General features: G+C 38.9%; 1 protein-coding gene across 2 annotated transcripts in view; it reads right to left on the bottom strand.

Moving 5' to 3' along the window:
• Positions 1-15663: 15663 nt before the first annotated feature.
• Positions 15664-24549, bottom strand: part of MOV10L1 (Mov10 like RNA helicase 1) — a 29211-nt gene continuing 20325 nt past the window's right edge. Inside the window, exons 19-27 of one of the 2 annotated variants that reach the window (XM_079305250.1) lie at positions 24274-24395; positions 23382-23481; positions 22832-22996; positions 21244-21417; positions 20336-20485; positions 18596-18703; positions 17763-17900; positions 16907-16998; positions 15664-16425 (exon numbers count right to left, since the gene is read on the bottom strand). In XM_079305250.1, the coding sequence (XP_079161376.1) occupies positions 16416-16425; positions 16907-16998; positions 17763-17900; positions 18596-18703; positions 20336-20485; positions 21244-21417; positions 22832-22996; positions 23382-23481; positions 24274-24395 (1059 nt within the window). In that variant the 3' untranslated portion in view covers positions 15664-16415. The remainder of the gene's footprint in view (positions 16426-16906; positions 16999-17762; positions 17901-18595; positions 18704-20335; positions 20486-21243; positions 21418-22831; positions 22997-23381; positions 23482-24273; positions 24396-24549) is intronic. The other variant, XM_079305251.1, reaches the window with a different exon arrangement.

A 24549-nucleotide genomic window follows, 5' to 3' on the forward strand; every position in this document is an offset into this window, starting at 1 on the left:
AACAATGAAGAACGAAAATACCTTATGCACTTGTTACTGCTGCTGCCAGAGGGATGATACTGAGCATGTACTGACAGCCCGAGGCAGTACAGCTGATGTGCAAAACTTTTGCTCACTTTCAACATTGTAATTGTTTCACCATGATTTATTTGTCTGCTGTTGACAGTCTTGTTCTGCTCCTTGAGACTGTAGCTGAAAGACCACTTTTCTCACTGTGTCATCTCCTTTCTGAATCCTCTTTCACCCATCCAGTTACTTAATTCAAAACAATCAGCTTGCTTTTTGTTTTCAGAAACTGCCAGTGGTATTTTTGTCTTCACCTTCCTAAACCCTTTAGCACCCATCTGCTATCTAGATGCTGATTCTAGATGCTTACTCATGTTTTTCCATGAAGAACTAATGCCAGCTCCTCATTTCTGAGGAACCTTGGTCTAAACAGCTACAAACTTTATGAACTAGTACCTTGCATTTCCAAATGTGGCTGCAACTGGTCAATTAAGGAAGTGTTAAAATGAGACAGCCTGTGTTGATGCCTTTCCCTAACTGCTCCAGCTTCCAACAATGTTGAGGAAATTTCCCAAACTTGTGGTGGTTAGATAACCCCCAAAAGATCTCAGGGTATTTTTTCTGGTCTCCTGTTGGGACTGTGTAAATTTCTGGCATCCACACCCTCTTTATTAAGGAATTCCAAAGGCCTACAACCTGTTGGATCAAACCTACCTTGTTCTATTTGCTTCAAATGTAATCAAATCATCAAATTTGACAGGCTCCTATGGGAATATATCTGGATCAATCCATACCCATCTTTTCCATGAAGTATATACTTCTGTAGACATCTATTATATCTTCCCCTTAAATGATATCTAGTTCCACATTTAATATCCAAAGCATAGAAGGATAACCATAAATCAGACACTCTGCTTTTAAAATATGACATCCACGAGTGATTAAAATTTCTCTTGTGAAGCTTGCTTCATTATAATGTCATTATTTGATTTAATCATATTGATTTTGTAATCCTGCTTTGCAAGATTATGTCTGTACAGCAAGCCAAAGATATGCAAGATGAAATGGAACTGTCAGACCAAAATTTGGGTAAACAGAAACCTATAGTAAAGCAGAGAGTGGGACATGGAAAATTACTGTCACAATTTACAGATAACACTGTAGCCAAGTTTCTCAGCAATAACATCCTTGCATGTATGCTGCTGGATGATCTAGACAATAATCAGGCTCTGATAATATTCCTGTGCTAATAAATATTTCACAAGTTGCTGGTAGGGTCAGAAATTGATTTACAGATCAAAGTGGAAAGTCATGTGAAGGAATTCTAATTAATTCTAACAAAAGATAAAAAAAGGAATATTATTTTTTAGTTTGAATAAATCACTTGTTATCACATAGAAAATACTGATTATTGAAGATAAAGTGTGGGGTTTTTTTAGTCTTATTTTCTCCAGTTCTGAAGGTTAAAAAGCAAAAGAGAAAAAGTGAGATTGATTTCAAGTTCTGACAGGGATACTTGTAGCACCTAGAATTTACCTTTTAAGCAGAGGGCACACTACCTCTAGGTGTGGTGTGAGATCTATCTATCCAAACATAAAGGCACCTGAGAGAGATACTGCAGAGCACTATTCCTGAATCATGTAGGAGGAGAAATAGCTAAATGTAAGAGTGCAGTTCATGTGACCAAATGTAGATGTTCTCTTCCAAATGAGATGAATCATTTACACATTGTAGGTGTCAAGAGTTTACACATGAATCCCACTCACTGTCTCTTATATTACAGCTTGTCTTAGCTTAGCCATTTCCCCAATGGTGACTGTGTGCTGTCCTTGTCCTTATCACTTCCCAGTCTCTTGAAAATTGCTTTAATCTGAAGGTTTTAAAATTGATCATGCTATCATGAATCCTTCATGCAGTTCCTCACACTGAATTTATGGAAAGGATGCAGATTCCCTGTTAACATTGTTATGAAGGACTGGGAAGCACTTGTGGAGCATTTCTTACCTTCAGCCAGGGCTGTGAAATCCACGTGGTCTTTACCCCACCTTGGGAATCACATCTCTCAGCCCAGGGGTGGTGTGGCCCTGCACAGAGCAGCTACTCCCACGCTGGCAGGGATGCTCTCAGCAGTGCTGCCATGGCAGTGCAGGTGCTGCTGCAGTGCTGTCTGTGTGAGCAGCAGCCACAGCTTTGGGAGTGCAGCCATGCCTCTGCAGAATGCTCCCAGTGAGACAAAACTCTGTAGGGCTGGAAATGGCAACTGGCAGATGGCAGGGAGCTGTGACAGTGTGCCTTAGCTCACAGGTGACATTTTGGTGGTAAAGTGAAGTGAGATGCCAGATGATAGTGAAAAGGAGCAACTGGCAATGCAGCCTGGTGTTTTGGCAGTAACAGGGGGCTCTGTGCTCCCTGGTAAGAAGTGACTCTTAACAGCAAGATGTGATATGTTGCTGACATCAATGAAATATTTTTTGCTGCAATGCACATCTCCTTGCTAGTGGGTCTCTTTTGGGGCTATTTAGAGTAGAATAGACCATTTCAGATTCAGTGAACATCTAGTCCAAGTGCCGGACCACTTTAGGGATGACCAAAAATTAAAGCACATTGTTAAAACAGCCCTAAAACAGTGACAGGCTTCTCTAGGAAGCCTGTGCCAGTATTTAATCACCCTCTCAGTAAAGAAATACTTTCTAATGTCCAGTCAAACCCACTCCTGAGGCACCTCTGAACCATTTCCATGGGACTTTAGATAGCATGGAGAAGAGATCAAAGTCTCCTCCTCCACCTACCCTCCTCAGTAGCAAAGACTTTTCACCTTTCAGCTTTTTCTCCAACCTAGACAGGCCTGAAGTAGTCAGCTGCTCCTCAATGGACATTCCTTGCACCCTTACTGTGAGCCAGAGACTCAAACACTGGGCTTCAAAACCAGCTAATGCCACCCTGGGAACCTGGAGGGTAACTGAAGCTGTTCAAAGGCAAAGAGATTGTATAAGCACAAAATGGGTTATTCTGTTGCTCTGGTATGCAAGCTGTCTCTGCATAAATCAAGAAACTGCTTGGCTTAAATAGCTAGTAGGGAAATCAAGGCTGAAGTAAGATAACATATTTCTGCTCAAAAAGCATATGGCATAGAGGAAATGTAACCAGCTTGAATAAAAGGGTCTGAAGGGAGCCTTGGGACTATCTAGATAACAGCATGAGCAATACCATATTGTATCAAAAGTGCCTGGATAACAGTGTTAGAAATAATAAATTTGGATGTGGATATAACAGAATTTGGACCAGTGAGGACAAAATAATTACAAGCATGTCATTAAATAGGTCCCATTTGTCTGAGAGGATCCTAGGCAGAGAAAGAGGTGCAGTTTTGGTGAAAAGGAAGGTCCAGGAAAATGACCACTAGGAATTAATTAAATAGGAAAAAAAGCCCAGGAAATAAATTTTAAAACAGGCATTAGGTATATTCCTCTGGAGAACAAAGAGGGATGAGATATTCTGGTTGTTGGAGTGTGAACACCTCCAGTGTTAAAGCTAATCTGTGACCCCAGGTCCCCCAGGATGGTCGACAGCACCCCAAGACAACCTGCTGCACTCTCACCAGGGCAATGTCCAAAAGACTTGGTGTACAAGGGTGGGATGAGAAGGGATGGGCTTGTGCCCTAATAGCAAGTGGAAAAGGAAAGGAAACTGTGGCATTATCAGAGCTTGCATAGGAATGATATGATTTCTTCATCCAATTGCAAATTTGTAGTACTAGTAATGGGCAACATAACTGCAACTCAAAATTGGTGTGCTTGTGGTGATACAGTTGTGAGTCCTGCTCACATCAGACATTGTTCATTAGCCAGTTAAGGTGGTATCAGTCTCTTGTGAGTGTGTAGATTAATCAACAGACATATAAGTGTTAGTTACATTATCAGGTCTCCAGTCTAAAGGAGAAGAGTCAGACACATAAGATACCACGACCATAATTTTAAAAGCTATTTTATATGCAAAAAGCTAAAACCATTTGATTTTCCCAAGACTTTCTGATCACACCCAATAAAGAAGAAAATTAAAGGGGCAGTACTTTTTGTCCTGTGATGTGGGATTTTTTCAGAATTGGCTTAATGCTTTTTTTTTTTTTTCTACTCTCATTATAATACTATCTCAACCCATGAGTTTTCTCACTGTGACTCTTCCAACTGTCTCCCTCATCCCTCTGGGGGAGTGTGAGTGGCTGCGGGGGGATTAGCTCCCAGCTGGGGTTAAACCATGACAATATTGATTTAAGGGTGTCTTTATACTTTTATCTTTCTGTTGACAGAGGATTTGTTTCTTGTTTCAGTCTCTTGCTTCAAAATTTTAAATTCTGACAAAAGAAAGCAAAGCATACACTGAATGCTTTGCTCTCAGTACAGACTGCAATCAGCAACATTCTTTCAAATTCCACTCTAAAGCTTGCAGAGGAAAGGCTCCATTCTGCCAGGCGGTGGTATTAAGTATCACATGGAAGGCAGTCATAATTCCAGTTCACTGTAGCAAGGAGCATTTAAAGTTGAAGCAAACTCATAATGCAAGTGAACGAGGAAGCACAGATCAGATCATCTGCTTCTTTTTGTTAAGCCTTAAATGAAGAGATAAGAGCCCTGATATCTGCTCCAAGTCCTGCTTGTTTGAGCATGTTCCTTGGCTCCAAATACATAAATTTCATTTGGAGCCAAGGAATAAAACTCTCCCGAACTCACAAACTGCTGGGAGTCCTCATCTTGTGCTATACTACAGACAGGTCGCCTATAGCTTGTCTCCTCTCCCTGATCCCATTAATCTTGCACTGTGCTGCACTCTGGCTCTGCTCCAACAAGGCAGACGGAGAACATTGCTGTAGCCTATTTCATAGCATGATTAAGCATTTTATTGAGAACTACAAATTCTTCAGGCTGAAGAGGGCTCAGATTTTTCACTTCCAGGGATAAGTGAAAATTCCTAGGATATTACATTGTCTCCTCTGCTACTGGATCTCAGAATTTTCAATAACAAAATAGAAAAAAATGCTAATGTAATTTCACAGTTCCTCAGAGCGTTCTGTTATGCTCAATTATTGCCTTGCTATTTCTGTTCTTCACCATTCAAATAAATGGTATATGAAGAGGAAGGAAGGTTTTAACCCTACATCTTGTCATACAGAAGTATTGCTGGAAGGATTCCTTCTCTTGCACATTTATTAAGGATTTCTAGCTTTGGAGGGAGCTCTCAGATCTGCATGATAAGCTGTGCTGCCAGAAGGCTGAGCATCCTGCTGCTCCCCGGGTGTGGGTTTAAGAAGAAAGCTGTGGAACATTCTGATGCAGAGGCAAAAGAGAGAGACTGTGCTCCAGGAAGAGGAAAGCAGGACAAACAGAGCAGAGATTTTTACACAGGTTTGTGGAATAAAGAGAGTTTTCTTGTGGATCTGTGATCCTGTAGAGAGTTATGAGTTCACAGCTCCCTCTCCCTGCGGTGGGGTCTGATCTCTCTATCTTACTGTGGAGAGAGGCAGATCCTTTTCAATGCAAACATTCCTTTGCAGATGCTTAACAGGGATTTAATCTGGCCTTTACATTTTTGCTACTGCAGTATGAAGGCAATTCCAGGGAGGACAGCTCAAGCAAATGAATAGGAGAAACAAGTCTCATCCAGGTAGCCTCTAGCCATCCCTGTATCACATGTTCAAGTAAAGATTTAAAAGGGAAAGAAAATGAGAAGGGACGAAGGTCCTGCATTTTTTCATCACTTTTTGCTCATGCAGGCTGAAGTCTTTTTGGGACTGTTAAATGTTATTATCTATCTGTAGTTAGCTGATCTAACTACACAACTATTTTAGCCCCCTTGCATACACTGACAAAATGCATACAAAACATAACTTGTCTTTAACACTTGGTATTGTCCATTTAATTGTAAGGAATTAAGAAGGAGCAGCTGTGCCAACACATTATTATTAATGTATTTGAAAACAGTGAGTAATCTACACAGTTCAATTACAGAGATTCCCATGTCCCAAAGAAAGCAACTGTAAAGATTTACATTTTAATTGATATTTTATTCTGTAAAGAAAAATAAAAGCCCTCAGCTACCTAAGTCCTTACAATTAATTAGGCACAAAATACTCCATAAAGATTAACAGTGCCCTCATCCCAGGAGTGCTCAAATAAAAAAACCCCAAAGGCAGAAGAACATTAAAATTTGTAAGTTATCAGTATAACATGTCTAGTTTTGCAGTTACAGACTGTGACAAAACCAAGTCATGGCTGTGTATACACACTTGACATCCAGTCTTGATATTTTCAAGTGCCATTTTGCTTTTGTGTTCCACATGCACACGCCAGCCTTACTCTGAATCTTCTAAATGTACTGGATTGCAAAATACAATAGCTGAGAGCCTGTTTCAGTACTTGAATGGACTCCATCAGTCATGTTCCACAGCCCTGAAAGGCTGGAGTACCTCCCTTGCAGCCACACCATTCTCCAGACACTGTGGAGCCATACTGCTCATCCCATGTCAGCAAGGCAGCACTGTCCCACCTACCAGCTGTGTCTGGTTCTGCTGTTCCTCAAGTGTTGATGGAGAGAATGCAGCACCCGCCTTGTCTGCCAGATTTATCGTGTGCTCTGTGCTCAGTCTCCATACCCAATGAATTCACATAAAGAACTGTCCTTCTGATCCACTGTCCCAAACCACAGCTGCCAGTAAACACAACCAGTGTGCAGGCCCAGCAAAGCCATATGCCTTGGCAGTCCAACAAACTTCTGCCCTTGAGCCTGCTACAAAAAATGAAGTCTCACAATGCACCACAGGGACGTGTCCTCCTGGGAGCAGTTCTGCACTCCATGGAGGAGGGTGGATTTGCTCCTAGGAACTGCCACAAAACTGTCAGGCACAGCATGGCCACTGAGAGCTGCTGCCTGCAGCCTGTTAGGCAGGACAGCTTGCAGGGCGCTGAGGCATTCACAGGTGCAGATGTGTGGATACTTGCCAACACCTACCTACCTTGTAAGGTCAATTATGCTTTGTACATTGAGTTATGGGGGTCAGGCAGTCTTTGTCACATCTTCTGGCAGATGCTGCCTGCATATGAATTTAGGCATTGGCCTACCCACACGTTCCACTGTAAAATGAACATTGTATCGGAAGGACTTTGTGTTCAGGAACTTCAGCTGGTGACATTCGTCATTTTATACCCCAGAAAAGGTCATGCAGAACCAAAATACAATCTTCTACTGTTAATGTTTGCAAATGGAGATTTCCTGGCAATAACTTCCAGACATACGCCTACTTTCTCATGGATGTCAAAATACATATGTGCAACAAGATTGGACAAAAACTCCTAATAAAACCAGTCCTTTGCCAAGTTAATAATACAATTGCTTTTTATTACAATATAGCAACAAAGGTAAAATATCTAATTTTACTATTCAAGAACTCACAATCATCTTTTCCCTTTGACTACAGCTTACACAAGAATGTTTTGGCTTTGTAGATGTGTTGCTGAGTTTGAGCTCAGAGATTTAGAAGTAACTGAAGTAAAGAACTGAGAAAGGAAAAAATCTTGCAGCATTTCTAAAAAGAATCAGAATTCAAATGTATTTGAGAAAGAGCAAATTCTTAAAAGCAATGAGCAATATTGGAGCCACAGATATTCCCTGATGTAGCACAGTGGAAACATGTTTTTGCCCATTAGAACTGGCAGCAGCAGCAAGCAGCATGTACACTGCATCCTGTGGTAGGACTTCTGTTTCTGACAGAAATGCACAAAATCTGCCACAGAGGAGACTCCTCACAACTTCTACATGCACGCTGCACCTGCAATCTGCCCAGCCCAGTATGGCCTGACCAAGTCAGGTCTGCTGTGCACTAGGAGACTCTCTGCTACAGCAGTGTTTGCATCTGCAAACTCAGCATCCCCAGCACCAGATCTTTGTCCCCAGGGGACCTGCACCTTTTCCTTCAGGGTCCCTGTATCTGGCACTGGTGAGGTTGCACCTCGAGTTCTGTGTTCAGTTCTGGGCCCCTCCTAACAAGAAAGACATTGAGGTGCTGGAGCAAGTCCAGAGAAAGACAGCAAAGTAAGGGGGGAAGGCTCTGGAGTATGAGTCTGATGGAGTGGCTGGGGAAGCTGGAGTTGTTTATCCTGGAGAAAATGAGTCTCAGAGAGACCTTATCACTCTCTACAAGTACCTGAAAGGAGGTTGGAGCCAGGTGGGAGTCAGTTTCTTCTCCCAGGTAACAAATGACACAAGAAGAAGAAATGTCCTCAAGTTGTGCCAGAAGAGGTTCAGATTGGACATCAGGAAAAGTTTTTTTCACAGAAAGGATTGTCAAACATTGGAACTGACTTCCCAGAGGAGTGGCTGAGTCATCACCCCTGGAAGAATTTAAAAAAGCTGAAGATGTATAACTTAGGGACATGCTTTAGTGGTGGACTTTAGCAGAGCTGAGTTAATAGCTGGACTCAATGACCTTTACCTTTCCAATGTAAATGGTTCTATGATTCAGTGTCCAGCAGCTGGGTCTGAACCATTGCTGCAACAAAGCGCCCAACGCTTGACAAATTCTCACAACAGTGAATTCTTTCTAGTCCATCCAGTAGCCTTATTCCAGCTTGATGTGGCTTAGTAGCTCAGGTGTAGTATGGGACAAAGGCAAGAAACCCATCTGGTCTGAGCAGGAAGAACAGGAACCACTTCCCAGGAATCTGGAGTGCTGGGCAATGTCACACAAGGTCATTAAGTGTGACTGTCATTTTTGCTGCCAGCATCTCTGTTATCTAGGACTATTTTAGGACTATCTCTCAGAGCATCCTAGCCTCCTGTGACTTTGAACTAAGTAAAATTGCAACTCAAAACCTGAATAAACATATTTTTTGTAATTTATACCCTCTTAAATAGTCGACTGATTTTATGTTAAAATGGTAAGCAAATTTGATGCTTAAAATTATCACAATGCAAACTAAACTGATAAATAATATTGAAATAGTACGATTTCTGTCTTTAACCAGAGATAGTAATTAACAGTCCTTCTATGAAAACATATTCTCCCAGATTTGTTGCAAGGAACTTCTCTCTACTTAACAAAGTTTAGACAAGATTAATTTTTATAACTGACCTTGTCTTATTTCAGATTATTGAAGAAACATTTTTATTTCCATGTTCTTTTGAGGACTCATTTGTACAGTAGAAATTCAAATTAGGAATAAGAAAAAAAAATTAGCAAAATTGTGGCCAAACTCTGGATCCTTGGAACTACTAAAAATCCAACTGTACATGGCTCTGAACAACCAGACCCTGTTGTTGGACAGGCTGAGAACAGGGTGGATGGGCTAGGTGATCTCCAGAGGTCTCTTCCTCACTAAACCTCTGGCCTTATGTTACACTGGTAGCATTTCTTGTCTCTTATATCTGGAAAGATGCCCAAACCCAGAAAGAAAATATGCCTTGGGGCTGCAGTGTGTACAGCTAAGTGCTGCACAGTAGCTGCAAATCATGTCCCTGCATTCCTGGCTGCAAACACTGAGCTTGTAAGGGATGTTCTCCTAAGAGCTATGAGGGTGAGATTACATTCAACACATCTAATGAAGAGCTGGATTCTCATCTATCAACATAACAGGTTTTTCTTGTAATCCTATGACTGAAGCCTTGGGCATACTTTTTAAATTCATGTGGTGTTTTATTAGTTTTGGCAAACCTGCAGGTGCTGATGGTTTACCTGTTTGCTTCTTTAACCCAACACACTTCCTTAATTTTATTGCCTCATACAGCCACGTTTAAAAAAGTGAAAATGCTCTCATTAGTAAAGGTAAACCACTGCACATGTGCACATAAATGGTCTGCATTTGTGCATGCCTTAGCAAGTGGGTGCTCTGTAATCTACTGTAGTAATGTGGAGGTCTCCAGCATTATCCTGGTTGCATTGAACTTACCTACTTACCTCTGACAAATAAATATCAGTGATTGCATTGTTTCTCATTATTCTAAATTTATATTATTAAATACTAATTTGGACACAGCCCCTATTGTTAGACCATGCCTAAGGCTATAAGCTGAAGTTATGGATAAAACTCATTTTCTTTGTCCAGACAGAGACAAGAAGCAAATTCCTCATACTAACTAGGTACAGATGAAATCCTGAGCGCTGAACAGAGCAGACTGTGGGTGAGGATGGTAAAGTTGTCAGTCATGGTGTAGAAAATAATGTATTGTATTAAGGGGAGACACTTTATATCCCAACCCACACCAATTAAAGGAAACAGCTAGTCTGCAAACTGTTTATTAAGGAGTTAATTAACAAGTAATCTGAACAATTTTCAACTTAACTGCTTGAAAACCCTGAAGTTCTATTAAAATGGAACACATCCCTCCCTCCCCTCACCCTTTTACAAAGGGAACTATGGGCCACCATGCAGTCTGCCCTGAAGAGAAACTAGAGATCATGCTGTGTGAGTGTCATAGCTAATGCCAACAAACAAGGTAAGGGCAGACACTCTCTAGCATAAAGGCTGTGGAATGGATGTGCCTTCTTCTCAACCCTGCTAGTGTCACATCATGTCATGTCTCCTGCTGGCAAGAACTGAAAGCTTTCCAGCTCTTCATCATAAAGTAATGTCTCTGTAGTTTCTTGTAACTGATGTGTTTTGTTGAGAAACCAGAGAGAAGAGCAGGAGTTACACCAAGAACCCAGAAAGCCACATCTGAAGCCAACTGTATCAAATACACTTAGACAAAATGACAATTTTGGATGATATACTCAGAAGTAATTACTTGATGCACTAGATTCTTTTGAAGGTTTTTCTAAGATATTAAATATATATTTGTCAGCTTTTTGATACAGAAAATTACAGCATATGAATAACTTTCATGCTTATTCACAAGCTGCTAGATATATGACTATAACAGCAAAGATATTTGATGGAGAAAGGTTAGAGGCATGTATTATTAAATAAAGCTGCTGCTGGAGCAGAATTAAATTAGGATATGACATTTTCACATAAGAAGAAAAAGTAAAACAAAAAAATAAAGTCAAGTCAAGCATCACAGGTATTATCTGCAGAAAATATAATGTTGCCCCTGGGCATTCAGCTATTTGTGGCTCTAGTTGTTAATCATGATTCTAAAGCCATAAAAGGAAAATTAGTCTTTATGATATTAGATTACAGTGTATTTCTTTATGTGAACATAAGACAAATATACATTATTAATTACTAGAAGAAATGAAATAATGTTAAAGGAATGTCAACTACTAAAACCTGCAAAAGCCTATTTTCTGAAGAAAGAAACAAGGTGCTGTATCAACTTTGCTCTGTATCACACAATGGAAAGCAGGAGTGACTCTACCAAAATCTGGAAAACATGGCATGGAACAGTTGGCAGCAGGAGCTGGATCAGGCTACATGGTTTCTCTAAACACAGTGCTTCTGCAGCTCTGCAGAGGGTGTGCAGGGATTCCTAGCTCTGCCAGGGACAGGGAGGTGTGTGCCTCCCCAGGCACTGCTGATGCAGATGATGTCAGTGAGGTGGAATAATTGCTGAGGTACCTGTCTCATTCTATCTGTGCTAAGGGAACCACTCAGGTGTTAATGGATCGAGACACTGCATACATTTACCACAAAACAGGCAGCAGCTGCTCAAAAATTCACACTGAAACTGTAGTATCCTGGCAAAAGGGGAGAGAGATTCAATGTATACCTAAATGAAAGTCATCATTTAAAGGTTTTCATCCCTTGCATACAAATACTGATGTAGAAACAGTGCACTTCCTGAACATAAAAAAAAAAAAAAAATCACATTATCTCCTGGGATTTTAGTGGGATTTTTGGTTTTGCAGTCACTGGAGAGCGGAGAGAGCCCTTACACAGAGCCTGTATTTGCACTGCATTTCAAAGGATCAAAAATCAGTAAGAAAGAAGTTAATTTTCCAGATGCAAACAGTACATGGATATTTTTTAGAAACTAATCTTTGGGATTACTATTAAATAAAACTGGGATGGTTTCATTCCTCATGTTCTTAAACATTTCTGCATTTCCCAGTCTTTAAAATGAGATAAATAAATCCACAGCTCCACAGGCCTGGCTACATGGAAACTGTGGGTTTATTCACACTTTTAACATGATATTAGCTGTCTAAATTTATATGCAGCACTCAGGGTACTTGCATAAACCTCCTCCTCACACATTTTGAGACTTTCTGCATACATACCTACCTATTTACAAACAGGAGATGGGGGAAAAAAGAAAGAGTCAAAACTCTTAAATAAATCTACAGCTTCATGAACTCTGTAATGTCCACAAAGTGGACAGGAATTTAAAATTACATTCCTCTTTGGGCATGGAGTACTCAGCCCTTTCTCAGAAAATATCTGAATTTCAATGGCATTGCTGAGAAGAGGGAATTTACTTCTTAGTATCTAGGTCCTATCTTCAGACTACATGAGGTAAGTTCCTCAAGAGCTGTTTTACCATTCAGCAGAAAGCTTTTTGGTACAAATTTTGTCTGGAGTTTTGTTTCAACACAAATTTTCTGCAACCTCAGGCTTGTGAATTGCAACATCTGATGTGCTATGAGTTTCCAGCCAAAAATGCAGTGCAAAAACTCCCAGCATATAAAACAACAAATGGCAAATTATTTTTGTAAGGGCCCAAGGAATTACTAGAATAGACATTTTTGGAACACAGGTTGCTCTTGCATCGCAAATGTAATTTTATTTTGTAGGAAATAATGAGGAGTTTGATGCACTGGGGACAAACAGAAGTAAAGAAAGAAAATGCAATTTTAAAGACTTCACTATACTCAAGAGATTTTAAAAAATGTATCTACAGTGTTATATGGTAAGAGTTGATTTCTACATGGTTCACTTGAAAATTTACTCTTAAAACTCTCTGAAACATCATTTATAGAAGGAACATGTTTGAGACCACATTAACATGCAGTTCAAACCACTGTCACCAGACCTGTGCTACCATTTCTTCAGCAATGACTAAAGGCAGTACTCTGCTCTTGCCTGGATGTACAATGAGTGACACAAACACTAGGAAATTAAAAACAGAGGGAAAACTATGTTGAACCGTTCACATTTCTTAGGGTGAGGAAATAACAGTGACTTATTTTAGAGTATCTCTACAAGCAGGCAGCAGGACAATACAGATTGGCTTTTAACTCCATACCAAATCTTGTTAACGTCAATCCCGGTAAGATGTGCAGTTTAATCTGGATAAAGATTACACAGCAATATAAAACATAGCATTAATTTGCTTGTAATGAATTTATTGTTATTTCTACTATTAATAAATCCAGTAAAAATTAATTCTGTCTTCTTTTTACATGTTTCTTTCCCTGTGTATCTGCTGCAAGTCACTTTTCTCTTTTTTTTTTAATTAGTCCTTGAAGTTTTCTCTTGCTTCATTTTTTTATGGTGGTAGCAGTGACTCCATACACAAACGAGGCTCATGTTCAGGGCATTACCACAGAGGGCACACATGCTTCCAGCACAAAATAATTTTTAAGACTTAAGTTCTGGATATAATAAAGTAAAAAGGGTAACATTATTGCTACCATTTTCAGTGCAAACAGGACAGAATGTATCTGGAATGACCTATTGTGTAGCTAGCAGTACCCAGCATACTTCAAAAACACCTTGATTGTATTTTTTAGATGAAGAAATCTGACAGAAGACTGGCAAATGAGTTTTTTAAAAAATGTGTGATGGCTTAAGAAAAATTAATGACCAGCCTCAGAAAGTTAATAATCGCCCCATCTGATAAATGTCGAGTCTTAAAAGAGGCAACTGCAGCACAACCTCAAGACTACAGAAATCTGGATAGAAAAATTGCATCACCTGCCAGCAAAACAACAGTACAGCACATGCTGAACTTGACTGGCTTTCACCATGCCAGCACCTGCCCTTTCTGCTGGACTGGCAGAAGTAGGGAGCTTGTGAACACCAGCATGCTACTTCAAGGATGGAAATACACATCTGGAGGGCTACAGGCACAGTTCTTTTTCACAGCAAGACCTGAACAATCTGCAGAAAGCTCTTCCCAAAACAGAAACGATGCAAGGTGAAAATGACTTTTGGTCTCTATTCTGTTCCACACAAAGCACGTCTTCATTTAAGGCAGTCTAAATGGAATATTTATGTTGGATTTCTTCTTCTGCCTCACTTATCCCATCTGGGCAGTTTGCTCATTAATTTAAGGGAAGCCAAAAGAGAGATTTTCACTACCCTTCTGCTCTCACTACCTCCTCCTCTTCAATGCCTCAGGGCACAGCTCTCAGAAACAGAATGGAAACCACCAAAGGCCCTTGACTTCCCAAGAGCTGTTTTCAGGAAATTGCCAAGAGCTGACAATATGCATATTTTCATGCTTCTGCCCTCCCTGCTCCCTGCTGCCAGGGCTGTGTATGGGTTTGGCTCAGCTCTCTGTCCCAGCTGGCCTGGCCACCTGCTCTGTGCCAAGGGCAGGCCTTTCAGTGCAGCAGGAACTGCACCTTGCTCTGGCTGGGCTGCTCTGCCAGGTCATGCTGCAGGCCCTGCCACCCTTCCTTGCTCTAGAGCCACTCTGCTGTCAAGGATCAATTGAAATAACAAATTTGCTTGTCCTTTGGAGCACAATTTTGTCTTTGTGTCAACATGGTACATGTTGTTGCTCAAAAAGTCTCACTATGAGGCACAACACTGTGTCCCCTTTCCCCTTACAGTAGCTTCACTGCTCTTTTGGCTGCTATATGCCCTCTCATCACACACGAATATGGTGATAAGCCATCACCTTCCAAGTTGTCAGTGACTGGGATCATCCCTCTGGTACTCATATAGGGACACGTTTTGTTGTTTGACAGACACAGCATCACAGAATTATTGAATAGAAGATCATTTAGTTCTATGTCCCCTTGTGTGGACAGGAAGACCTTCCACTAGACCAGCTTGCTCAGAGCTCCATCCAGTCTAGCCTTGAACACTTCCAGAGATGAGGAAGTGCTATATTGATAGGAATACATGGATCTCTTATGAAAACACACTTCTGCTAAGCATCATTGAACTAAAAGGCACATTAACAGTCTCTGTTCACAAAAAAGCACCAAATACCCCAGATTTTATTGAAGCAAAATAATTCAGGGGGCCCTTGCTTTACTGTGTGCTAATAAGACATGCTCCAGTACATTAGGATCTGACACACAGGGTATGTTTCTTGGACCTTCCTTCTGCATTATCACCTCTATGGTTTTAAGAAAGAACTGAGAAGCCACAAAGCACCACCCAGGTATCTCAGCCACCAGCTAGAACAGCACCTCTAGGCACCCATGTGCAGATTCAAGACTACTACCTTTCATTAAGGAGAGTGCATATAAGTTGCAGTATCTGCATTTTGTGCATTGCAAGGGAAATAAGCACACTGCATACCATGAGTGGAAGTGACATGAGAGGACTAAAGGCAAACAGAAGGCCTTTGTAACCAAGGCAAACAGAATCTTCCTATTTTTATCCCCTCCTTTGCTTGTTTCTCTATAGCATATACTCCTAGCTAACACACTTTGGTTTGTTATAGAAAGTCATCTTGTTGTACTGGCAATTTTTAAACACAGCATTTACTTGTTGAGCTACTCCTGAAGTCCTGTATAGCAAGACTTAATCACCAAGGACAGGACAAGGAAGAGAAAAATACTGTTTAATGGAAAAGCACAGTGCCAAATTAAGCCAAGAGCAGAAATACTGCTGACCTATCATTTTGTTTTAATTCTGCCAAAATAAAACACAATACTTTATTCTATAGCACATTTACAGAAAGGCAAAACACAGTTTTAATTTTCTTTTTTTCTTTAACCCGCTGTTGCTCTGACCTACACTACTGGACTCAGGTATATGTTCAAAGGCCTTAAAAACTGGAAGTAGGGTTTTGGCATAAGGTACTCAGTATCAGTTGAGTGGAAATATTTAATGTATCATTCCAGTTCACACTGTAGATATATTACTGTAATGCTCCCAGAACAATGACACACACATCTATTTTCTTGGGACAGTCCAGTTTTAAGTGGCATTACACAAGTCTGAGAAAACTGAGAAATGGAAACAATTCTACAATACAGAAATGCTGATGTAGGAGTCCTTCAATACTTTTCACCTGAAGCCTGGAGCATTCAGGCATATTGTTCTTTGCAGAAGCACAGTAATACACATTTTAAACAGAAAAGCTAGTAAGGTGCCACTACTACTTTATTCTATTAATTTCAACTTTTTCACTTAAATAAAAATTTATTTGCAGAAGCTTCTATTTATTTCAAAACATGTATCTCTCCCTGAGGATGAAAAGTGCTTCATCTGCGCAGGACTGAATTTCTCAGAAGTGTTTTTAGTTTCAAAACAGACAAATACCAAGCTCTTGAATCGATCTTGAATACCAAAATACTAGTCACACCTGTCAATTAAAGGGAGTAACATAAAAATCTTATATTTCCATAAACAACAGTTTTGATTAAAAACAATTAGTATTATCTACTGTATAACACCCATTGAACATGGTATTTATTTTATCAGAAGGGACATATTTAAATCAAATTTCAAGAATTTTGTTTTTAACTACAGTGAAATCACCTTAAGTACTTCTGCTGTACCCTCCATCTTATGAGCATCAAATATGTTATCATTTGGGGACACATAATATACCAAAGTAAACAACTGCTTTTATTTAATGATTAATGCTCAGTCTCTCTTGTGGGGTGGGAGAAAATAGGGCTACATGTCACTATGTTTACATAATGTTTACTTAGGAATTCAAAATCCAATCCTACTATGAAAACAGGTTGTTGTACTGATCAATCTTTCAAACGACAGCAGCTCTAAAAACACTGTAAACTGATCAATGTTTAGCAAGGTTAACGTGAACACCAGACACTCACTTCTGCAGGTGCTCCAGCTCTGTGGGCAGGTCACAGCCTATGTAGACTCCATTCATTAAACTGTATTCTAATAGAGCATAAAAACAGGGATCCTACAAAAGAAAATTAACATGTAACTGTAACCATGGTGCACTGTGAAGTGAATTTTCAAACAAATTAACATCGCTCATGAATCTAAGATTTAATAGGACCTATTCCAGAAACAGAACTCAGAAACAGAAACAAATGGTGCAAGTATGGTGCAACATGTGAGGAAGGTACCTATAGCTGCTCTAAATTACATATAGTTATGTGTCAGATGTGGGGGAACTAAATTTTCTCAGACCATTTCTGGAATACTGTTTTTCTTGCTTTTCATGAAGACATAAAGTAAGGTATTAAGACAAGCTCAGCTTATTCCTGGGAAAGGACCATGCATGAGTTCAAAAGGAGTCCTCCTCCCTGGCACTCATTGCATTAATTGGGAACAATCACTTCTGCCACCCTCCATTTAAAAAGTGATGCAACTACATTTTGTGAAGAACTTGCTTGTGTGAGGTTATTCAGAATATGCTTACTGGACTTGCAGGCTGCTGGAGAACTTTAGAGGAGGTCCATGCTAGAGATAAAAAGGAGCTAGGAGTCTGTATGCACAGAGCACCATTTCCTTTATGCTACGAAATCTACTGTGTGTGTGCCTGAACTGTCTGTTTGTACGGGAACCTGTGGAGATCAGATATTCCCAAACACAGCCTGAGGACAATGTACAAGTTCTTAACATATTCTGATGCTTCCTCACATCAGATTAACCACAAAAATAATTCAATTGCTGTGACAAATAACATAGGCAATTCAAAGATATAAACCCAAAACTTACTTTCACAAGAACGTGAGGATTTCCCACAACAATCAGCAAAGCTTTTGCTCTAGTAATTGCTACATTAAATCTCTTTGGGTTACAGAGGAAGCCCAAAGAGTGTTTTTCATCCTCAATTACGACTTTCTGAGATCGCACCTAAAATTAATTATGGATAGTTTTAGAAATAAAATGATGAGAGCACCACATACCACAGTGTAACTTAAACGTAGTATTTCCTTACTGCAACAATCCACTCAGTTGAATGACAATTCACAATGTGTCTTTTGTAGCCCCATCAGTGTGCTTTGTTTTAGCACAGGAAAAACAGCCAAAGCAAGTAGTGTGCTAAAACGATGACTCATGAGTTTTTCACCCATATTTCATTTATTTTTGAACCTATCTTTGAAAAAGAAAATTTTCATGACCTAAATAAGGAGTTCTTATAAATAAGAGTATAGTACATACCTAGAACTACTTTAAGAAAGATCCAATAGTGGATTGAAAAGCTATGGTATGACGTGAAACAGTGAAAGTAAGCACAGTACCATTGCCCTCAGGAAAAAAAAAAAAAAAAAAAAAAAAAAAGTGAGAAAATCCCAGACTCTTGTTCCAAGCTGCAAATCTGAAGTACTACTACCATAATTTAAACAGAAAACAACAGATTTTTAACAACCCAGATTTTAAAGAGAAGAGTGATGCTACAAGCATGCATAGAAGTTCTGCTTTCAAATACTGTGACAAACCGACAAAAATATGGCTTCTATTTTTTTTAAAGGCCTACATCTAAAATGAAACACAGAGAATTAGACACATACAAAAATTCTCAATAGGACTACAGTAAATTTACGTACTGTTGATAAGATGACAGCCATGTACTCCTGCCCTTGAAACTCTTCTACTGTGCCAACCTTTATGTCTTCCAAATCAATGTTTCTGAGAAGAACTCTAATTTTTTCCACCTATCAAAAAAGAAAAAAATGGAAAAAAAGAGGAACTTATAGTTAAATTTGAGAGTGGACTGCTTTACAAAACACCATATCACATATACATGTATGGGCTTTAACATGGCAATGTCAAAAGGAATGACTACACCAAGCTTACTAGCCTTCATTCGCTAGTAAGATTTTAAAATAAAATACTAACTTTTCCTACAAGAAAATATCACAGCTAATACACAGCTTAGGAAGTGAAGGAGTACTCTCTACCATAAATCAAACAGGAGGTGAGAGATTTTTAGTAGTCCAGATTTTATAGAGAAGAGTAACTCAGATCCTTAAACCCTCCTTTTCCAATGTGCATCACATCCAAAACCATGCATACCATAGATGCAGCAGGCCAAACAGTCACTTAGCCCTTCTAGAAGACTATAAAGATTCCACCCTTGCTTGCCAGGTACATCACGCAGAGTGAAAGGCCAAAGTGAGATATGATCTTAAGTACCCATCAAAAGAGACCAAGGAGTCTCAGGCACTGAGATCCTGGTACATGTGGGAATGCTGTACTTCCATCTGCTAATAGTTGTTCAGAGATTATAACTGAAGTGCTCCAAAAGATTTAAAAAGAAATCCTGCCTAACTAAGTTGAAGATTATGGTCAAAGACTACTTTCTAATCAGTGTTCCTGCAATACAAAGTGACTTCCTTAATGTGGATACTACTACCATATGTCTTGTGTTGTAGACAGATGAAGGACAAAATCACATTAAATCATGTGAAATCATTGTTTATGGAGTCTAAGAAATTTAGTCACATCAACACTATGAATACACGTTTGAAAAAACAAGTAATAACTATAAACAAAGGCAAGTGCATGCACCTGACCAGCTGGATTGGTAAAATCAAAGCTTTAATTGGAAAGTGAGATTTCTTTACAAGGGCTTGGTCATTTTCATGTCTCAGTGTTTCCCCTAAGCAAGAGCAAGGTTATGACTGAGATGTGAACACCAAGAAGAATTATGTGCACTGTCCAAAATCTTCTCTGAAAGAGGATTAAGTTTGTTTTTAAAATAAAAGTACAAATCACATACTTAATACACCTGGATACAAATACATTTAAAAACAAGCCACAGCATTTGAAGTTAATGTTCAACATTCTCTAGAGGTTTAAATAGCATTACAAACTTCAAGTCTGACTACACGATTGCTTAAGAAGTCACAGTAATTGTACCCTCTAGTCTCCTCAAGACCACAACAAGGTGTCACACCATCTACTTCACAATAATTCCCTTTTGCTCCAGTCTTCAGTGCTGAGAGTGACAGAACTAGACTGCTGTTCCAGATGTTGGATAATGAATTCTTGACTTGCACTCATTACTTCCAACAACTGAAACATCTGCTTCTCTTTCCAAACTGGCCTCCTTAATTGCTTGATTTTTAAAACTGAAAAGCTAGTAAGATACCATTATTGCTGTCTTTGAGATTTCAATGGGAGCATCATAATGATTGATAATACACTGCGTATCATGATACACAACAGTGAAATTTTAACATATGCCCCCCTGCTTTAACAAACCACAGACACCATATAAATATATGAGATGAAATATAGCAACTTGGAAGCTGTTAAGACATCAGACCTGTTAAACATTATACCTGTTTACGATATGGTGCAATCACTCCAATATCTGTCACTGATACTGCAGAGTATTCACTTCTAGCCAGCTGGCAACAGTACATCATTACTTGAACTGCTTCAGCTGGATTAAACCATGAAGGACTGTGACCTTCACGTGTTTCCCTGCCCTGCATTGGGGGAAAGGAAAAGAGATGATGGAGATCAGGTGCAGAAATGACTATGTATTTATTAATACATTATTCTTACAACTCCTGAATGCAAAAAACGTGATGGAATGTTATATATAATTTCTCTTCCTCTCTATACACCTTTTCTAGAGAACAAGTATCACCTCACATTTTATGTATTTTTAAATACATTTATAAATATAATTTATATAACAACAGTATTTTAAGTAAGCAACAAAGAAGTTATACCATAACTCAGAATAACATATGTTAAGCTAGTATCTTGCTTTTTTCAATGTGAAAGAGTTCTAAACCAAGCCTCTCCAAGCAGCAGATCTTACCACTTTTAACTGACTTCTTGGAAGACTAAAGCAATTTTTATTTCACCAAGGTACTGCTTTTTCCCCTGCCAAGTTAAGCTCTAATGATCCTTTAGTTTTAGAGGCCTGTGCCCATCCAATGTAGGAAACTCTCATCAAAAGCAATCTAGAGTGGCCGATGCTAACTCCAGTCTGGTCATCTACTATGAATTTAAACTTCTATGAGAATGTCTCCACAGTGCACTTCAAGAGGCAGTTGCTCAAGTTCTTAGCAAATATTTGACTTGAGTAGCTGTATTTAAAACCAGACAGTCAGGAAGTCACATTACTTGTGAAAGGTAGTTAACCATTTTTCATATCCTTTCTAGAGTTTATTCTAAAGAAATCAGTAAACTGGTAGCAAGCTTACACAGTTCTCTGCATGAACATTTTACATACCCTTATTCCATGAAAAATTAATGGAAATCCCTTCCTGGGCAATTTCCCCCAATTCAACAAAGAAGTTACTATTGAAGTATCTGCACAAACTTCTAGCTCCTTATGATAAAACAATTTAGATGGCAAGGCAAGCAATGCAGAATGCGACCTGTAGTTCTTTGTAAGTTTAGTGATCTGCGAAGACAAAACCCAAAATCCATAACTGAAACAATTATTCATCAGAACACAGCTACTACCTTACCATCCTCTACCATTTAGCATTTCTAGGGCTGCTAAAGAACTGCATTCAAGGCAAAAATTGCAATTGTGGCCTTCTGTAAATAAAAGGCACATCAAAGCAATTTTTTGAAGGAACGTCTCCTTCCCCTCTAAAAGAGAAACAAAGAGAACTGAATGTACGCAACAAATGGGTCATTCTCCAGTTTCTTGAAATGTTTCATGTATAGATACATTCTCTTTTTTTAAGAGTCAGATTATTTCTGTGCATGTTCAATGGATGCAATGTCTTCTCTTGAAGAAGTCTTGACAGGCAAAAAGGGAGGATCAAAACAGTTGACTGAACATGACCTTAAAACATCTAAAATGTATTTGTCTTTAAAAGAAAGAATAATCTTATGGAATCATTCCAGAAAGTAATAACCAGCTCAAAAAACCTCAGTCTTATAAAAAGGATAACATTCAACATGCCAGTTGAAATGTATCCTTAAAGCCCTGGTATTTCCTGATCTCTCACTGTGCCAATTCTCCTTAAGCACTGTGTAAGGAATACAACAACCGAAGTTCATGCCAACACATTTTAGGAGGAAGCGTGACAGGTTTTTCAGCAGGCTGAACATGACCTAAAGTCCAGGTCCAAACAACCCCACTTTCACTCTATAATCTGCCATCAGATTTCCTCCCTTCTCTACTTCCATGGTCATCTAGTCATCTTTTGCTCTCAGTTTAATTCTTTGAAGTATGTTACCATGAAGATAGGAAGGCACCTTAGGAAGCTTAACATCAGCCCTATGTTTTGGATTCAGACAGTAATTAAAAGCAGCTCAAACATCAGTACTTGTTTATGTACTATGCTATCTCTACTTAACACAGACTTTAGGTACTTGTCCATACAAGAATCTGGGGAAGCTATCATTCAAAGGAAGAGATGATAAAGAAATAAGAATAGTTTCTCTTCTTCCCTTTGTGAAACATGATGTTTGCAAAATTCATCTCCAAAGAAGAGATTCTGTTTGTCTTTTAATGTTAAAAACAGAAATTGTACTTTTTCATCTGTAGAAAATGAAGTTATGGTAAATCTGGACAATGAAGATGAAAGGGAATTTTAAGCTATTATTTACAACTGTGCTTTGTGCTCCATATTTGACTTATACTACTTAAGAATAGAGGAAACCTTCAAAGAAAAGTTTTAACATGCTGGAGGGCTCAGCAACTTTCCTATTCAGACTACATATGCAAATAAACAAGCTTTTCCAGAGAACTAATGCTCAAGCTAGACTTATCACGAAGCACCAGGGAGAAAAATGGTCATAGGAAACCACACCTTCTTTTTTGACTGAGCTGAAAAAGGCTAATAGAAAGTTTAACTCACCAACAAAGGATTGTATGCTCCACAGGCACCAAAAGCATCCTCATCTCTCAGATACAGCTCTCTTGATGACAGTCTTTCTAGCAGAGACATACTTAATCCAAAAGTCTTTGCAAGTTTAGATTTTATGACTGGCCCTAATTGCTTTGGATCGCCAACAAGAATTATCTGTATATGAAATTTAAAAACATCCATCTTAGATTAAAACAATTGTTACGGAATGACATACACATTTCAGAATTCAGAGATCCATTAATACCAAGTATTCTGCTTTCCTTCAAACATTTGTTTGCAAAGGACAGATGTATGTTGATGTCTTAAACAGAACACATCTTTTATTTTGATATCTCCCACACACTGATCCAGTCCTACTGACATCGATTCATTCTAGATGTAAAGAAACTTAAGTGTTGAGAATTGATACTAAGCATGAATAATCTCTATTACAAAACACATTACCAGAAAATGGCTGCTTGCATTCTACATAATCCACAAAATATGAAAATAATAAACATGCTTTTTCCCTTTCAGTAAATGATGTTAAGAAAACTACCTGTCCATCAGCTTCTGAAATCAACCCAATAGGAATAAGACTCTCCGGTTCACTTGCTTGACCTGCCTCATCCAGAACCACATGAGTGAAATGTCCAAGCCTATAATTAAATAACATTAACCTGAAATAGGGCTCTTTTCAAATTAGTTCATTCTGCCACCCTGTGGCTGACCTCAGCAATTGTGTTACTATCCTTGTCAAGTGTGCCAGGCAACCCCACAGACACAGAGCAAATATGGGTATTTCCAGAAGGAAATACATCAAAAATAACCCTGTACCTCTCATTTTTCATCTTTGATTTCACTTACATACTCTGATATACACAACTTTTAATTAAAGCATTCTTAGTAACAATGTGAAGATGTTTAAAAAAATCTCCCCTTATTCTCAGTTTCCTTAAGATACTGAATTAAAACAAGGCACTTGCTGTAGCAAAGACAATCCCCAAGCTTTGTTTCTGCCAAACAACTCAAGATAGTAAGAGTGTCCTTTTCCAGAGTTAAAATCCAAGTCAGCGACAACCTTGGTTAATAGCACTTGACATGATAGCTGTTTACAATTAATAAAGGTGACTTGATAAAAACCAAATAATTTTTAGTATGGCAAACATTTTGAGCCAAAGCGATTACCAAGAGCAATGTGATTCCAACTGCAGGCAGAGAAGTTATTGTTTCAAGAATCTTTAACATTACTCAAGATAGTTCTTAAATTGACCATGGGAAAAGTTTCCGCTTGAACATTACTAAAACCAAGTGCTTTGCTCTCTTACACAATACAGGTGCATGCAATAAGCTATTAAAAAAGCCCAAGTTACAGTTCAGACTGTCTTTAAAAGCTCTGGGGTTTGTGTCATCCAGCCATGTCAGTGATACTCCTATGTATGGTACTGTACCGTGTATCTGTTTGATAAAGCAATCCTGCACTGCTGCATGTTGTAATTACGATCCTGGACCACAACGCCTTCTGAATATCATCACCATCTTTGCAGTAAGGTTTCACCATGTCATCAATTTGCTGCCAAAAAAAAAAAAAAAAAAAAAAAAAAATATATATATATATATATATATATAAAACAAAATGCTGGCCTAAACCAGAACTTTTATATTTGAGTAGAAAATCTCTCTGAAAACGATTTTATAAGCTGAGCAAAAGACAACGATTTAGACCC

This window comes from Erithacus rubecula (genome assembly GCF_903797595.1).
Source record: "Erithacus rubecula genome assembly, chromosome: 4".
Taxonomy (NCBI): Eukaryota; Metazoa; Chordata; class Aves; order Passeriformes; family Muscicapidae; genus Erithacus; species Erithacus rubecula.